Here is a 19,107-nt window from a genome sequence, read left to right as displayed (position 1 = left end):
AAAAAAGGGAAACCTTCACTAACAATGGCCGCCTTTCAGTTGGAGTTCTCAGTTTCTGCTTAATGCTTCTATATAGCCTTTTATTATTATTGTAGTGTTGTTGTTGTTGTTGTTGGTGGTGGCTGGTGCCGGTGCTCGTCTCAAGGTAACTCGTAAACAAATGAAATCTTATCGGGTTTGGCCCATAAAATTGGCGGGCTTTCGGCCGAACAGCGCGCGTTTTTCGCTTGAACTTCCAAGCCGAAGGAGGAGCTGAAGTTGGAGACCCCAGGTTTCCCCAGGGTCTCTCTTCACTCTCGCAACTCTCTTGATACCCTATACTTGGGATTGGTATAACCAATATGAGGAGAATTTTGTATTTAAAAAACAGAAATATACATTTCATTGATAATATTGAAACATCGATATGTAGATGGCATTTAGTTTCCTTTTGTATTCCCTTTGGGAATAATAACAACATTTTTGGCAAGTCCCTAAAGGATTTAGAATATTTATACTGATAACATTTAATAATTATTATTAAATGTAGTTTCAAATGTCTAAAAATTAACCAAAATTAAATTTTCTTACCCACTAAAATATTTAATATTCAATTTGAAAGAAATACTATTTTCTCTTATAAAATTACCATTTCTACACCTAAAAATCCCTTGATTTTAGGGAACTTAAAGACTCGGCTTATAAGACTGATCCTCCTTTCAGCTTAAAGACTTTTCTGGATTTTTTTCGTTTTGTTCTTTTTATTTTTTTGGCATGCGCTACAAGACCGAAGCCCGAACATGAGACTGGAGCAGAAACAGTGGGTAATGGGGAATGGGGAACGGGGAGACTCGACCAGGAGGAGGTGGAGTCCAAGTCGTTGGGGCTGGAGCAGGAATTAGTTTCCGGTGCCGTCGAAACAATGACAAAAACAACACTGCGACGATGGCCAACAGAAACAACAGCGGCAAAACGGCAGCAAAAACGGCCAAAAGGATGCAACGGAAGCGGCAAAAGCGAGGTCTCTTTTTTGTTATTTTGTATTATTTTAATTCTGTGTGTGTTTTTTGTGTTTTTTAAGCCCAGCACGCGAGCCAGAGACACCTTGCCATCCGCTCGTTCGCTCTCACTCATACCGGTACGGATGCATCTCATAGATACTCACACACACAAGAGCAGCATCAGCAGCATCAGCAATGGATGCTGCAACCACCAGCGGGAAAAGCAAAAGCAACAACAAGTATGGCCCGGAGAGCGGCAACAACATGTTCATTCATTCATATCCAACCAACGATACGCTCTCTTTCATACTCTCTCATGCTCTGCCGCAGCAGAATTTACACTGAGAAAAGTGTGTATTTCAAAGACAAGAGATTCTTTTAAATTGAAATCTTAAGGTAATTGTTTTAAAATAAATAAATAAAATGCAAGTACAAATTGACAAAAATTATCTGTACTAAGCTGGTAGGAATTTCTTTCTTAACCAATTCTTTAGAATCAGAGTAAATAGAACTTGTTCTATTATTTTGAATCTTAAACTTAAAATAAACAACGTAATATAAAAGTAATAAATTTAATATTACATATTGTTGTTAGATAGATATATAGATATATAGATAGATAGATAGATAGATGATATATAGATTGATAAATCGATAGAAAGCTTGATTGATAGATAGATAAATAGAAAGGAAGATAGATACATAAATACATACATAGATATAGACATGAAGAAATTTATATTGTAATGTTTAAATCCATGGATTTTGAGACTACCTAAAACTTTTCTGTCTGCCATCATAAGTAACCTTCTAAATATAAACCCATTTTATTTCTGTGGTGGGATTTTCAAGACTACTTGTATTTAAAATATTTTATTTCAATGGAAATAATAATATAATAATATATTTTTTATACACATATGAATATATTTTCTCTTAGTTCTTATAGAAATATTATTTTATTAATTTTGTAATTGCCCTAAATCCACAAATTGAGTCAAATATATAATACTATCTCTACTCCTAAAAATTATTACTTCATACTTCATACATAGTACTTCATACCATTCCCTTTCGCTCAGTGTAAAAACACGTACGCACAGGCAGCGACGCTAGCAGCGCCGTCGTCTCCGGCGTCGGCGTCAGCGACTCTCGTTCGCCGTTCGTTTTTGGTTTTGGATTTTCAGTTTCTGTTTGATCATTTCGAAAAGTAAGTTGGTCGAGCGAACAACGAACAGCGCTGAGCAGCGGAAACGGAAGCGAGGCGAGAGCACACAGCAGCCAGGAGCGAAGAAAGACGAGGCTTCAGAGAGCGAGATAGATAGAGAGAGAGAGAGAGAGACAGAGACGTCGCGGGTGTAGAATTACAAAATAATAAACAAACCATAAAACCCACCAAAAATAATAATTATTTGTAGTGCCACGAAAATAATTCGAGTGACATTTTCGCCACAAATCAATCGATCGAATTCGATTTGAAACCTGATTTGTAGTGTTCGATCGTGTTCAAGTGTGTGTGTTTTTGAGTGTGTTTAAGCCATGGGTTCTGGCCGTGCAAGCGAGAAAGAGCGAGAACACTGATTCGATTCGATTCGATTTGATTCGATTCGCTTTGATTCGAATTAAATTACAAAATCCACCGTAGTGTCAATTACAAACAACAACCGCAAAAAATACAGAGATCAGACAACGAGTGAGTTTGGTTTTGGGAAGAGAGAGATACCACCGAAGATCCGAAAGATCTACAGATCCCGAGTTCCAGAGCTAAAAGCCACATAAATCATGCCTGCGACACTGATGTGGCTGCCACTGCTACTGTTGCTATCAATCGTTGTTGTTGCAACTGTCGGTGGCACGCGACTGCCTCTGGAAGTGTTTGAGATCACGCCGACTTCATCGGCAACGGAGGATAAGCACAAGGCATTGGAGTACACTGTCTATGATGCCAAGGATCTAGCTGCCGGAGGACCCTCAGGGGTTGTAGCCTCAGCCTCCAGTACAGTAAAACCTCCTGCTGCTGCTGCTGCTGCAACGGAAACCACATTAACGGTGGTTAACATCCCAACAGCAGAGCAGGAATCGCGGCGACATGCGCGACAAATGTTGCAGAAACAGCAGCAGCAGCAGCAGCAACATCGCAGCAGCAACAACAGACATGGAGGACATGGAGGCGACAAGGATCTGCGTATTCTCTACCAAGTGGGGGTAAGTTACTAAACATATATCTCTCTCTCCAAAAATTCAATTGATTAGCTTACTGGCTAATTACCAGCGGTGTTGCTCGTGCAACATGTTTGCATTGATCTATGCAAAAGCACCAAGCACAAGCACTAGCACAAGCAACAACAAACTGGCAATGGCAGGTTGCATAATGCAGGCAACGTCGTCGTCGTCAGCAGACACCTGTTCAACTGGTTGCCATTTGTAAAATGCCCACGCCAGCCAATATCAACAACAACCACAGCACCAATATATCTACACAGAAAATAATATCAAGATTGTAAAGATCAATATTTAATAGCAACTTGATAGGTAGGAGTTTCTATTACTAGTTAAATATTGAATTTAATATTAATTATTGGTGTTTTTGAGAGACTTGTGGGAATTATTAGGGTAATTATTAGTCATCTTCAATTGATAATAAAATGAGATGTTGAGATGTTCTTAAAGAGTTAAGCAGCTGAATTCCAAGAGGATTTATTTCTGTTCAAATACTTAACAAGATAATTTATATTTCAAACCAATTTACTTTGAGAAATATCAAATAAATTCTCACACAAAATATATCATTAAATACATTACCTTAAATAAGAAATTATAGTCTAATTGGATAAGATTTGTTTAGGGTTTGAGAGAAATATAGGGAAGACTCTAACCTATGTTTCATATAGTTAAATCAATTAGATCTTTATTTGTTTCCCTCCAAATATCAATCTAATTTCTCTCCCTGTAGCAGCAGGTTTTGCAATGCATTTCAGCTTTAAATTTTGTTGTTGTATTTATATTTTTTTTTGGGCTGGGTCTCAGCTTTTCTCAACTAACTCCGCCTCGGGCCTCTGGCTATATTTAGCAGCCGCCCTATAGCCATTACACTTGACACCCACAAAACCACTATCCATATATCAGCACACGCATATGGCACATTTAATTGCAACAGCAAAGCACACACAACACACACCACACACACACAACACACACCAGCTCGCTCTAGATGAAAAATGAAAGTTGTTTGCAGCCAAGAGCTGCTGCTGCTGCTGTCGCATTTGATCAATTAAAGTCGCAATTGCTATATAGCCGAACGATATATGAGAGCAAGATACCAAAACCAATTAGCCGGCCGGGTCAAGAGTTCAATGCTGCTGACTAAGCCGGTTGCTCGATCGGTCAACTTAAAAAAAAAAACGATATATGTCGGCATTATCTTTCTTACGAAATCCATTACAATGCGAATTCTGATCATAGGTCAAGTCAAGTCAGTTTTTCCCCATTCATTGTTCCACTCCCGATTCCGATTTCGATTCCGAATCCAATTCCTATCCCGATCTCTCTGGCCATAAATCAAGAGGCCGAGAGGCATGCCATATATCATGTATCGGAAATCTATTATGTCAAATGTCATATGGGAAAATAAAAACACGCCCTGTAAATTCGAATTCTGGGTTGGTGTATGGATATATTATTGCATTGCTGCGACGCCAAGGCGTGAAATATCAACAGTAATCAAAAGGAAAATATTGACAATATAAACAAAGTAAGGAATGGGGCTGGGCATCATAGAGGTTCGACCAGGGAATACTCTTCAGAAAGATCATCATAAGAAGAACTCTCTTAGATCTCATCTATTAAGATGTATTACAAACTATGCTTCTAAAAATCAATCTAAAGATTGGTATTATTTGTTCCTAACTTCTTGATAATATACCCTTTAACCTTTATTTAAGCCAATGTGTTCTGCTTTGGCTTGGCTCATAAATTCTCAAAACCGAATGTCTGCAATAAATTCTTAACGCATATAAAAAAAAGCATAACAAAGCAACATCACAACACAACACCTAAAATAGACAAAAACAAATAGAAAAATAGACAAAAAAAAAGAGAGATAGAAAACACTAAAATTGAGCAGAGAATTCCTGTTGTTTGGAAACTTGCAATAAAAACGCCTTATTGGAGAATAGAACACAACGGAATAGATCCACAAAAGGCAGCAACGACAGACGAGGAAGGAGGCTGCTGGGAGAGAAAAGTTGATAGAAGAAAACAAAAAGTTCCCATGCTTAAAAGCGCTAAACATTCAGTTCCGGTATTTAAAAACGTTTTCAACAACAACCAGAGACCGGGCCAGAGCAGACCGGGTGAAGTCAGAAGGGGGAAGACCTGAATGAAAGAAAATTCATGAATGAAATACGACCACGACGACTACGACCAACTTCATGATGATGATGGAGATGATGAAGAGGATGATGATGGTCATCATAATGACGATGATGGTATGGCATGGTATGGTATGGTGCGGTATGGTACGATATGGCTTGGTATAATGGGTGAACTTCAAGGGGGAGTGGGCAAGGCACTGGGGTCTGCAGATGGTAAATGTGTGAGTAAATGCAGGGAGAAAAAATTAATTAATTCTAAGTTATATTTAATTAGTGAATAGAAATATAAATGACATTTATCAAAAAAGGGTAAGATATTTAAATTATAGGGTTTCTATTTAGATATTTTTAAAGGATAGTTTTTTAGGGCAAATCAAAGTTTTCCAAATATCATAACAATGTCAAAAAATCATTCATTTGAATTCTGTAAACGTTTTTATGCTAGTTTTTATTAGCTTAATAAATCTGCATACTGGATTTAACATTTTTTTAAGATTGAAATTTTGATCAATTTTTGACGATCTTAACCCCTTCTAAAATTTTAAAAATTTGAAAAAAAAGTTGAAAAATTGTCTTTTTATCAAACATTGCTAAATCGATTCAGCTGTTGATGCTGATCAAGAATATATATGATATATAGGGTCGGAAATGATTCATTCCCTACTTTTGAAGCTTCTGACTAAAATTATAACACCCTGTAAAGGAAACTGAAGTATGTTAGCAATTCGATCAATTTATCGAATCCAAAATCAATCATAACTTGATAAAAAAATTATTAATTTTAATTCGGAAAGCGGTGCTGTGCTAGTTTTTAATAGGTTTATAAAGTTGCATACTCAGTTTAAGATTTAACAGAATTGAAATTTTTATCAATTTTTTAATTTTTGATTTTAACGATTTAACCACTTATAAAATTGTGAAAAAAATTTGAAATTTTTTTTCTTACAAAACATGGCTAGATCGATTCAGCTGTTGATGCTGATCAAGATTATATATGACTTATGAGGTCGGAAATGACTCCTTCACTGTTTTTGAAGCTTATAACTAAAATTATAATACCCTGCAGGGGTAGGAAAAAATATCTGTTTAATACTATATTCTTTATATGTTTATCAAACGATATTAAATCAAAGTTCTTAAAAAAAAAAGCAATAGTAAAAGTTCTTAGTAAACCTATCTGGAGCTTATAAATACCACTTGAATTACCTATAACTCTTATTTTATCGTTTATAAAAATTATAAAAAATTTAAGGATGTATTCCCTAGTCAATTTAACAAATTTTCTCCCTGTGTAAATGTGTGTTTAAGTGAATGAAAAACGTAAACGCTGGATGAGCAACGAAGCAACTGCTACGTCAGCGACTTCAACTTCTCGCTTGGCTGGGCAAGTCAATCTGTGAATGAATGAATGAATGAATGCCAAAGCGACAGACCGTCCAAATGTATGAATGGATAAAGCCAACAACAACAACAAAAAAGATCGGGCAATTTGTTGGCCATATACAAACAGATCAGCCACGCATATTTGGCCTAAACAAGTCGATGGCTCGTCGGTTCGATGTGTGTGCGCGTGGCATGGCCAAAAGCTATAGCCAATGCCGGGGAGAGGAAGGGGAAATATCAAAAGAGGCTGCCACAAAATTCCAATTGACTGGGAAATGCATAAACAAATCAAGCATGGATCCCAGCATAAACAACTCTTCCGTTTCCGAGAGTTTTTTTGACCAAGTTTGGTTCTGTTGATTTTTTTTTTTCGTGGGCGTTTTTTGAATGCGGCCAGGTGTGAAAACGTGAAAACGCTTTTTGTGGGCCACAATGCCACGAAAGAAGCCCGATGTCTGATGCCAAATAGCGCAATAAATATTTATGAAATAACATGTCTACATAAATCTTTAAGTCTCTCGATGGCCACACCTCTCTCTCTCTCTCTCTCTCTAATTTATGGAATTTTTATGCTAATTAATACATCCGATATGTTTGCCAAGATTTGACAATATTTAATTTGATCATCTTGAAACTAGTTTTGTGGATCGTTCCTTTAAATTAATGCTCATCAGTTTTGAGTTGATTTTATTCACAGAAACCATCAATGAAGATATGGGTATCCGTTTTCTGGTGAATGAACTACCCATTTAGGTTGCCTCTTACTTTTGAGATTCTTGTGAATGAATTTCTACGATGAGAACTATCGTTAATTTAGTGGGGAACGAACTTCCATGAAACACACTTTTAATTGATCAATCACTGATCTTAACCAGAATTGGTCTACTTTTGGGAAATTGATTGAATCAAATCTTTGTATGAATCAACTGGGATTATGTAAAATATATATATCTTTATTTGTTCTTCCCAGACAAGTTTATAAGTTTTAATCCCTTAATGAATCGATTGGCTTCCCTTGATTTTGCATATCATGTTTTCATAATTTCAATCTATGCTTTTTTCTCTCAATGATGGAATTTTTTTAATGCTAAATATAGAAATTATTCAATGCTATCAGAGAAGGCACAACAAAAAATAATAGTAATAATCATACAAAAAAATACAAACAGATATTGAAAGAGAGTAGACAATATTTATATGTATATATATATATCGGTTTAGTGTGTCTGGATGCCGTAGACAAAAACATACATTTATATAAAAATATTTGCATAAAAAACAACCAATGGACGGCAGCATACCGCAATTATTCACCTAAAAAATGTGTTCAAGTCTACAATCTGAGAGAGCTCCCCATTGAGAAAAATGCCTTAAAGCGGCGGCTTTGGCCAACAACTACAGCCACAACCTGAGCCAACGGATGCTCAGATACCAAAAAACTAGTTTGCCCACTTTTTTTATATATATATATATTTTTTTTTTATTCCTCTCGGCATCTTCTACAATGTATATACTTTGTAGTTGGCGCGCGCGCCAAGTCAACTTTTATAGATAATATATATATGTATATAAACATTTATATATATATTCTTATTCTGATCTTAATTACCTAGAGTCTGGGTTTTAGGTACTGTTCTTAAAAGATTTGTAATATTTAAAAACCATTTACAAATACTAAAACATCTTGAAAAGTATTCGCTTAAATGCTTTCTTTTATCAATTTAAGAAACGCAATAATTTTTTCCAGGAATATCTACATTTGAAGAGTTTTTAATACAACATTTTATAATCTAATGCCTTTAGTTTGGTTTTAATTATTATTAATTTATTTAGCAAGAGTTAATGTTATTTATTTTTAATTAAAATAATTAACTCTTAACCTGTCTTTAGATATTTGCTTTGTAATTCAAACTTAAAAGAGTTTCCAGCAACAGAAAAATGGATTGATTTTAAATACTTTTATGAGCTTGATAAAATTAAGAAATTAAAAGAACTTAAATTACTACAAATCTACTACACTTTAATCCCAATTATATTGCATTTTTCAAAAGAAAAATGCAATTAACTTGTTATTTATGATGCTTATATTCAAAACATTCAATAAAATCATTTTGAGTTCAATAAACCACTTCAAATCCATTAAATTCAAATAAAAACACTACAATAATTCCCTACTTCAAAATAAAAATTTCCACAAATTGATATTTATACATCAAAAAACAAAAACCAAAGCAACAATTTGCATAATAATTATTTATTTCCTAGCTGGGTGAGGTCAAGCAAATCTTTAGATATCGATCTCGATCGCTGCCAGATCTCTGCCATTCCGATCTCCTCAGACATAGATATATGTAGATCCACTTGATTTTGTTGATTTTCTAAGATCTCTCAAGTCTCCACCGGCTGCTCCCATTGTTCAGTCTTGGCTTTGTGCCACTTTTGGACATTTCTCTGTTGGCCATTCGTATTGCTGGCCAGGCGGAAATGTGGCTTGGAACACTTCCGCTTTTGCTTTGGGTGAAAGAGGCCTTGTTACAGTTATTGATGGACACGTTCCAATTTCCGAGGAAAGCACAAGGTGCGTCAGGGGGGGGAAGGGGGAAACAGAGCATTTTCCGATCGTGTAAGTGTGCTAATTACGTGCCCAAAGGCGCAATTTGTTTACAATAATAACAAAGCGCACACAACACAGAAAAAAAAGTAAAGCGATGGCGTAGCACAAAAAATAAATTAACTATAAATAAGCAAAAGCCAACAAAACGAGTGATGATGTTGTTGTTGTTGATACGTTTTTGTTTTTTGTTTTATAGTTTGTGGCCGTTCGCTCGTCTTTCATTCATAAAAACGCACGCAGACAGCGGCGGAGTAAACAACAAAATGTGTTGGCCAAACGGGGCGTGGCACCGGGGGGCAACTTGCTCGTAATTATCAGACAAAAACAAGCTAAAAAAAAACCGTTCGCTAAGAGCGTTTTGGTGGCGTTTTGCGCGCGATTTTCCCCCCCTTTTTTTTTTGCAAGAGAAAAATAAATAAATAAATAAAAAATAATACAGAAAACAGGCAAAGCCTGTTTGCAGCCGGGGCAACTTTTCATTTTGCTAGCTGGCCGGGGCCATTCATTCATTCATTCATAAAAATCCCCGGCAAACAAGCAATCGGCATTGTAGCCAAGATTTATTTATTTGGCGGCAAGCGCGTAAAAGGAGGCAACAGCAGCAGCAGCAACAGCAGCAGCAACAACAGCAGCAGCAACAACAGCAACAGCAACAGCATCAGCAACAATAGCAACAGCAGCAGCAGCAACAAAAGCAGCAGCAGCAGCAACAACAGCAGCAGCAACTGCAGCAGCAACATTGCAAGCAGCAACTGTTGCAAGTTGCAAGTTGCTGGCCATGGGCAACATGTTTATAGTCCCCCCTTTAAAGTTGGCAACATTTTGCGGTTGTGATATTTTCCTTTTGGCCAAAGCAACAATTACAATGGCCACAGAAGAGGCACAGCAAAAAAAAGCCACAAACAACTATGCCACGTTGTTGCTGAATGAATGAATGAATGAATGAATTACTTTTTTCCGTTCCGTTGTGGCAACAGCAACATCACAAGCAGCTGAGTGTGATTGTGGTCGGTTATGTGTGTGGATGACGATGGGGTTGGGGTTGAGGTTTGGAGGATGTGGATGTGGATGTGGTTAGTGGATGTCCGTGTGCGTAGACGTTCATTAATTGTGACGATCAACAAGCTACGCAAAAATCAACCATCAGCAGCAGCAGCAGCAACGGCAGCAGCAGCAACTTCCCCCTGTTGCTCGTCGCTAAGCGATGTTGCTGTTGCTGCTTCAGCTGCAATTGGTTACCCACCAAGAAACCAGTTTCCCAGCAAATTACCCTACACAATCCTTGACAACTGCCTTGAGTATTATAGACTATAAAGGAGCTTTGTATATAGTTTAAGAATTTCAATCAATCGCAAATCCCAAGAGAAACCTTTTTAAAAAACTTATTTTGGGTATATAGGATACAGAAATATATCATATATATTTCCAATTGAATACTAGTCTGAAGTATTAGTTAAACAATTACCCTTTTCGCTTTATAAAAACCCAATAAGAAAAGCACCTTTCTTTGAAAAATTTCCTATAATCTAGTTCATCATAAAGACAATCTTCTTAGTTCGGAAAACAACTGAAGAACTCAATAATCTAAGATATTTTTAACTATATACACAAAATATAATATAAAATATAATACCAAATAATATACAATATATTTGTAAATATTTGTATAGTTAGAGCATTTAAACTTCCTTAAACCATCTTTCTTGCTGACATTCTTATAATATTTCTGCTGTTGTCTGTTGGCTTTTGCCCGCTTCCTTTTGGAATTTCTGCTGTTTTATGAATGAAAATGTTTTTTCTTTGCTTGTTTGCGGTTGGGGCATGCTTCCGTTAAGGCAATCCAGAAGAAGCAAAGAAAAAAAAATAATGGTATAAAAAAAGCGAGCAAAAGTGGCACGGTCAGTCTGCGTGCTGCCCCTTGGCAATGCCCCTTACTCTGGTCTCGCCTATGCAAAGTATTATTATATTTATTTTTCTTCTTCACTTTTTTTTTTTTTGTGAGGAGCACACAAATCTTTTCTACTTCCGGCTCTCTAAGAGCTCAGCTTGAGTTGAGTTTTCACTGGAATCGGAATCGGAATCGGAAGATGGCGAGAGGTGGAGAGGCAGCAGCGCTAGTGACCTAACAACTTCCGTGTTACTTCCGCTTCTTCAGCTCTTCCTACCAACATCTTTCTACATCCGTTTCTAACAATTTTAATTGAATTTTCGTGTAAACACAGCGAGTTTTAAACCCATCCCATCCCATATTATCTTGACCGGGACTAAAACGCAGAGGCTGAGCCGGCATACTTCCGCTTTGCTCTGGCCACATGACGACGCCAGATTGCATAATTCTCTAGTCAAAAAAAAAACCAGAAGAAGATCCCATGTTAGGAGAGAGAAAAAAAAAACAACAATGTGAAAAGGAAATGTATAGAAAAATCATTAACGCACAGACAAAAGATAACAGCGGGCCGAGGGATAGGATAGGATAGGATATATATATGGTGCCAAGCAGGGGCTACCTGATGGCCCAACACACTTGTGCCAGGCGGCAGGCTGCTGCCATCCATGTCTCGTCTAACGGTCGTCGGGGGCAGGGAAAATCGGAAAAATCAGGAAAAAACTCTCCGGTCTACTCCGGACGTTGATCGTCGTGTGTGCGTCAACGCCCTCATGGGAACCTAGAGCTCAGGGGTTCGGGGGTTCTTCTTTAGAGAACCAACTGTTGCTGCATCCATCTTCTGCTTGTTGTTTGAGGAAATTTATGTCATTGATTGTCCTTTGGTTAGGCAGTTATTGATAGCACCAGATGAGCGGGGCAGGTGTAGCCCTCAACCCAAAAATTTCAATTGTTTCCTGCATTTTTTTTTGGCAAACAAACTAAAAGTCATTGTTGGGTATTCCTCTATTTGGAAAAAGTATATAAATCAGAGCAAACCTAGGAATATAAACAATTGGAAACTAGCTTAGCAGAAGAAATCAATTAAGGAGTATTTTTATTGAAGATTTAGCTTAAGTTAAGCTCTATTATAATCGAGAAATTCCTTTAGAAGCATAGACCCCACTGTCTGCAATTCAAGACACCTCATTTCCGTTTGCGTGGAGTGGCATTCCCCGCATTCAGGCAGCCACATGAGGCATGACACATGAGGCATGAGGCAGCTATACAGTACGGTAAAGTACCAATGAGGTTTCTACAAGAATGCCATTGAGAGGGAGTTCCCTCCTCTATTTCTCGCATGGGGGGAGGTTAATTTGATTCAATTAAAGAGATGCTCTGGGTGTAGCGGCTTTCCATTGAAATCAAAAGTCACAAAAGTTCGTCAACGCTTGCTGCCTCACGTTGCAAATGTCCAGATGGTTGATGGAGTGAGATTTCCAACGTTTATTGTCTTTGGCGCGTTCTCAACTTCCGTTGGCACTGCACTTTGACACATGAGGCTAATTGTTTGACTCTTTTTGGGGAGAGGGACATGGACATGGACATGGACACGGACACACGCGTGCTGTTGATGGAGATCGGAGCAAATTATAAAGTGTGGCACCAGCACCAGCAGCAGCAGCAGCAGCTTTGCCCGGACCCCGCCCCTTTTCTTCGGGGAGCTGTTAAACCGGAAATCCGGTCGCCTCCTCTTGCCTCTCCTCTACACTCCACTGTTTGTTTTTTCAGCGTTTTTTTGTGTCGTTATTTTTTATTTTTTTCTTTTCTTGTTGTTTTCTTGTCGTGTGTTGGCCCGGCAAAACTTTTACTACTCTTCCAGCTTCTTCTTTGCCGAGAAAGAAACTTTCGTGTTGTTTATAAAGTTGATTCTACGAAAAACACTGAGAGAAATGAGGGTTCTAAGCAAATTGGAGATCATTTTTGAATGTAAAATTAAAGTTTTCTGAAGAATTTTTGGAACATTATACAAGATTTACTTTAAGTTTGTCCTGAGTGTTTCTTTAAGACATTTTGAGAAGATATTTTGCAAAGCAATTGACGTGAAACCAACCTTATTAAATTTCCTATAATATTTGTGTTCGCATTCTTTGAAGTTTCTTTAATAAATATCCCCCTAATCAAGTCCCATTTTCTCTCAGTGCTCCCCATTGTCAGCGGAACAGAGATGAGCTGATGCCATTGGAATGTCGTTGAAGCATGTCTTCTTTTTGATATTTGCTGCCCCTTCTGCCCTATGATTTGCTTATCAATATGTAAAATTTTATATACGAATAACGGTAATGTCTTTGAAGTGCCATTTCCCGACACACACACACAAAAAACCGAAACTAAAAAAATACTCCAAGGGAGAAGGGGAAAACGACATACAAAAAACTGGCAGCAAACTGAAGAAGGGGAAGAAATCTCAATAAACATGCTCGAATTTCAAAGAATTTCTCACGCTGCTTACTCAATGTGCCCCCTTAAGCAGCAGCTCCTTGCATATCCTGCCATATCCTGGGGTGGACTGACAATGGTTCCAGGATCGGGCTATCCCCCCCGAAATCGTAAAGAATCTCAGCAATGCTCGGGGCTGGCTCCTCCTTCGCCTTCATGAAATGTGAATAATCAAAGTGAAAACAAATCTGCTCAACGAAAAAGGGTTAAGGACTTTGTCAGCCATATCCTGGAGCAGGTGCAACTGCCAAAGAAACTAGGTCAAAAATGTGAGAGAGAGCGAGTGGGGAATTCCAAATAAAGGAAGTTCCGGAAGGAAGCCGGGGCATTATAAAAAAAATAAAACAAAATCAGGAAGTAAATAAAACTAATAAAGGGGATAAGGAAGGCAGGCAGACAACATCCGGAAGAGAGAGAGAGAAAAATGAGGTGGAGAATTGTCATAGAGCTGGGCTGAGTGTTCAATTGAGCAAAAAGGTAAAAGGTCAGAGGACAACCTGTTCCGGATTCACTTCCGGCCTCCGGCTTCCCCCTCTCCCTCTCTCTCTCACACCTAACAGCTAATCCCTTTCTGCCATGTGTGTGTGTGTGCACTCACTTATTTACTTCCGTCAGTTGCACTAAATCACTTCCGGACTTCCGGTATGCAGCCATCCTCCTTCACCCTGCGATTGAACCAAAAAAGGATCCCCCCTGGCATGACCCTAAGCAGCTCAGGTAGCAGCAGGTGCAACCCGCAAGGAAGAACAGAAAAATACCCGAAAAATAATTTGAATAAAAATCAAGAAAAAAGGAAGAGCAGGGGAGAATGGAGAGAGAAATGAAATTGAAACCAAACAAAAGGCAAAAAATAAAACTGAGAAGAAAACCCTCGAGAAAAAGGGATCAAAAACCGAAGGAGAACAAGGTGCGCGACAGTTCCACTTAAAAAATTGATTGCTTTCGATAATTTCATTGGAAACCTGTTGTTGTTGCTGTTGTTGTTGTCGCCATCGAGAGTCACTAACAATAAAATCGAATGATAGAAGGAACATCATCAACAGCCCCTCGAGTGGCATCCTCGAAAAGCACATACACAGACAGTTGCTAGTTGTTGGTTTTTATGTTACGGCCAGGACAACGAAGCAAAAAAAACAGGACACAATACATAAGTTTTTATTGGGCCCAGGACTTGAAGCCAAACAAAACACACAAGCGAACTTTTGGGACTCTGTTTAGAGAATTCAATTAATGGACAGTATTTGATGGCGAACAAACAAACCAGAGATATCCTTGTCCTTGAGTCTTGCTCTTGGGTAGTAGTTATGTTAATCAAGTTGCCAAGATTATGTTGACACAAGCGGCTATTATTGAAGGGTTCTCAGGCATTCAAAGCACTAAAAGTTTGCCTTAATGGTTTGTTTATCGTATGGAGATTCCAGCGAATAATCACAGGGATTATGTAAATATATTTTTATGAAGGACTAAGTATGTTCTAAGGTCAAGTTGGAATGCTTTAAGGTTCTACCCAACACCTATCTTCATTTATAGGAAATTCTTTAAGTATATAACAATATAAGTAACATACTTTACTAACCTAACCTTATCTTAATCTTCTTCCAGGACTCTGAGGACGATTTACCCATCTGTGCCCCAAATGCCGTTTGCTCTAAAATCGATTTATATGAAACACCTTGGATTGAGCGACAATGCCGATGTCCAGAATCAAATCGAATGCCCAACAAAGTGATTATCCATCATCATAGTCACAATCTGGGTGGATCAGTAGATTCCACAAGGTATCGAAACTACTACGAAAGGGAGAAATTGCTGCAGCACAAGCGAATGCTGCTGGGTGAATTCCAGGACAAAAAGTTCGAGAGTTTGCATCTAAAGAAGCTTATGCAGAAGCTGGGTGCTGTCTACGAGGATGAACTGGATCAGTCACCGGATTACAATGATGCTTTGCCCTACACGGAGTTGCAGGACAATGAGTTCCCACGTGGATCTGCACACATGAGGCACTCTGGCCATAGAGGATCCAAGGAGACACCAGCCAGTTTTATAGGCGGTTGTCCCAGTAGTTTGGGTGTGGAAGATGGCCATACCATTGCGGATAAGACCAGGCACTATAAGATGTGTCAGCCAGTACACAAATTACCAGTTTGCAAGTGAGTTTCTTACAAATATATATAAAATTGAAAGAAATCTCTAAATAATATTATTTAACTTCTTTTTTCAGGCACTTCCGTGACTACACTTGGACCTTGACAACAGCAGCCGAGTTGAATGTCACAGAGCAGATAGTGCACTGTCGTTGTCCCAGGAATTCGGTGACATATCTCACCAAGAGAGAGCCCGTAGGCGAGGGCAGTCCTGGCTATAGATACCTCTTTGCCTGCTCCCCTGTCACGGTAAGTTCTAGATGCTTTCCCTTTTTGCAAATTTGTAACTAAAATATTTCTAAAATTTTATTTACAGCGTCTTCGGTGTCAGCGGAAGCAGCCCTGCAAGTTGTTTACTGTGCGAAAGCGCCAGGAGTTCCTGGACGAGGTGAACATTAATGCCCTGTGCCAGTGTCCTAAAGGACATCGCTGTCCTAGCCATCACACACAGTCCGGCGTGATAGCCGGCGAGAGTTTTCTGGAGGATAATATACAGACCTATTCCGGTTACTGCATGGCCAACGATTGAGCAAATCAATTGGGATCATCCATTCCACACACAAAAACAAAAAAACACATTGTAAAGGATGATAAATTTGAGCGGGGAGAGCAGCTACTATATAAATATATCGACTGAGCCAATTGAGTCTCGCCAAGTTACCAATTAATTAAAATGAAAAGAGATAATGGATAATCGAACAAATACAAAATGCCTAGAACTTAAAAATGCACAGATCCACAGAAGAAAGAATTCTTTTGCTACCAAATTTTGGTCATAAATCGTATGATATAAATATTTAATTAGTTTTAAGAGACGATATATGTGCGAAGTTTGTTATACAAAATAATTTGTAATGAATATTTATGAAAACGCAAGAGCAGAACCAGAGCCCAGCAGCAAGGTTCGCATATGTAATATAGCAACAAACTATACTCGTAATCTAAACCCGCATAAATTGTATATATTTCTATATAATGTGTATGTGTATTGTATAACTAAAAACAGTTTCGTTTATAATTGAAACCGAAACGGAAATGACACGCAGCATATGTCAAAGAGCAGAGGGATCATAATGATGATGTGCCAAACGCAAGAGGTGCAGTTAGTTATCGTAAGGATATAAGGATATATATGTCATTGAATAATTCATAGGGCAGTTTGAAACTGTGGCAACTCTGGCAGCTGTTTTAGTGCAATTTTTGTAAGCAATTTCCATTAAATTCATATGGCATTTCTATGGAAATTGTAAATTAATCTAGAAATTGCGCAAAGGCTTTCCCAAAAACAAAAACAAACAAAATAGAATCCTTTTTATTTTGCAAATTAGTAACCACCCATGACTTTTCCTTCTTTAAACCCTTAACCTAACCATATGTATATCGATTTAAGCTTCTGAAAATGTGGCAACGAAACGAGCGATGTTTAAGTTTAAACACTTGTAAAAAGGCAACAAATAAATCTTAATTTATAAAAAAAAACAATATATTTTAATTTCATTTATTTTAATTACAAAACCAAATTTTGATCTATTAGGTTTTTTTTTTTTTAGAAAATATAAGATATCTTTAACCAAGATATAATTTTAATATTTATTAACTACATAAGTTATAATTTTAAAAATTTAATTAAAAACCCCCTTATAGCATTAAGTTGCCCTTTAAAGTAGGCAATACAAATTATGCTGCACACGCACACAGTGACTTCTTCGCTTTCCGCTTTACAATTTTCACCACATACCTTAAGGCGCACATTTTATGCGGAAATTCATTGCCTACTTTTCTGCAAATATAACAAAATTCTACATGCAAATTTGAAAGTCTCAAAGCAAAAATATAAAATTTTTACATGTTTAAAAATATACATAAAGCTAAAAATAATTACCATAAAAAAAATCATGCTCAAAAGTAATCAAACAACTAACCGGATACACCAATTTTCAAGCCATAAAACTAATTGCCAGCCTCAATAATAACTCCATTGTAAAATGTCTAGCCCATATATTTAAGCAACGGCAAAATCCTTAGCGAAAACTTCTCAACCAAACACGTCAGTCAGCCAAAAGCAACGAAATGCAGCCAATTATAAAGCCATAAAATTACACTTCATGCTAATAGCAGACAATTATAGAACTCGGGAAATTTGCTGCCTTGATTCTTGACCAGATGCCTTCCATCAAAATTATTCAACCGAAGCCGGGGCTATGTCCAAGCCGAAGACGTCTAAACTCTTCTCTTCTGGCCAAGCAAAAACAATTAAAAAAAACTAAAGCAAAAGTAACCGTAGAAGCTTAAGCAGCTGAAAATGCAAATCATTGGACCAATGTTGATTAGAAAGCAGCTGCCGACGACGACGACGACCCGCCGGTTGTATAATTAAATAAATACCTCAAGAAGCTGGGGCCCACAAATTCAATTACAGAAAATGCATAAAAAGAAAGAAGCCTAAGCAGAACAACAAAAAATTATCAAGAATTATGCGTATAAAAAGCATTAAATTTCCAACCGAAAGAAAAACAAGAGGTGTAAAGTTATACAGTGCGAAAAGCCAAGAAGTGAAACATAAAAAAGATGAGTACTTTTTTACGGCATTCACCGGAAGAATAACTGCTGGGTAAAACACGAAGAGCTCGAGGAGGGCAGCTTAGCTTAGAATGCATAAAGCGGACTTATATTGGGCATAAGAGATCCTCAAAATCATTTAGTGTGCCAACTAATTAGCCAAAGATCTTGGTAAAATCCTTCAGGCAGGCAGCCAAAAAGCCGCAGCATCAGCTTTGTGGCATCCACATGAAAACAGACAGAATGGGCACAGCCAGAAGACAGTTTATAGCATTAGCCCCTTAACAAGACGACCCAGCGAAGAATGAACACGGCCACATACACAGAAGACACTTTAGAAGAAAAAACATTAATTAGAGTTTAAGGAGCTTGGTACATTTTTCATTAGTCGGGCTATGAAATTCACTCACTTTTGGCCCACAACACAGAACAGAAACCGACACCGCAGACACCGAAATTGCCAACAGTTAGCCCAGAGTCGAGAAAATAATTCATTGTCGCCCCATTCCATGCCTCCGCGTTTGTTGTCCTCAATCCCGATCTCTCGAGGTAGACAATTTTCACATCAACATGGGATTCTTGTCCCCAGAAGATGCTCTGTTTTCTTGGTACTATTTTGGCCCAGTAAAAGTCGCAACTTACAATTGGATAAAGGAATGTTGGATAGGTTTATATAAAAGAGTAGTAATCT

General features: G+C 37.8%; 2 protein-coding genes across 3 annotated transcripts in view; one reads left to right on the top strand and one right to left on the bottom strand.

Annotated features, from left to right (window-relative positions):
* Positions 1-19,107, bottom strand: part of LOC110188509 (elongation factor-like GTPase 1) — a 93,791-nt gene that overhangs the window by 20,737 nt on the left and 53,947 nt on the right. The gene's annotated exons all lie outside the window — the stretch shown is intronic.
* Positions 2,166-17,336, top strand: aos (protein argos). The gene is made up of 4 exons (XM_020958251.2): positions 2,166-3,185; positions 15,316-15,863; positions 15,935-16,106; positions 16,174-17,336. The coding sequence occupies exons 1-4, from the start codon at positions 2,763-2,765 to the stop codon at positions 16,384-16,386; spliced, it is 1,356 nt and encodes a 451-aa protein (XP_020813910.2). The 5' UTR covers positions 2,166-2,762; the 3' UTR covers positions 16,387-17,336.

This window comes from Drosophila serrata, unplaced genomic scaffold, assembly GCF_035046125.1.
Source record: "Drosophila serrata isolate PLE 108 unplaced genomic scaffold, ASM3504612v1 contig_217, whole genome shotgun sequence".
Lineage (NCBI taxonomy): Eukaryota > Metazoa > Arthropoda > Insecta > Diptera > Drosophilidae > Drosophila > Drosophila serrata.
The sequence above is the reverse complement of the archived record's forward strand: the minus strand, read 5'-3'. Positions and strand labels throughout refer to the sequence as shown.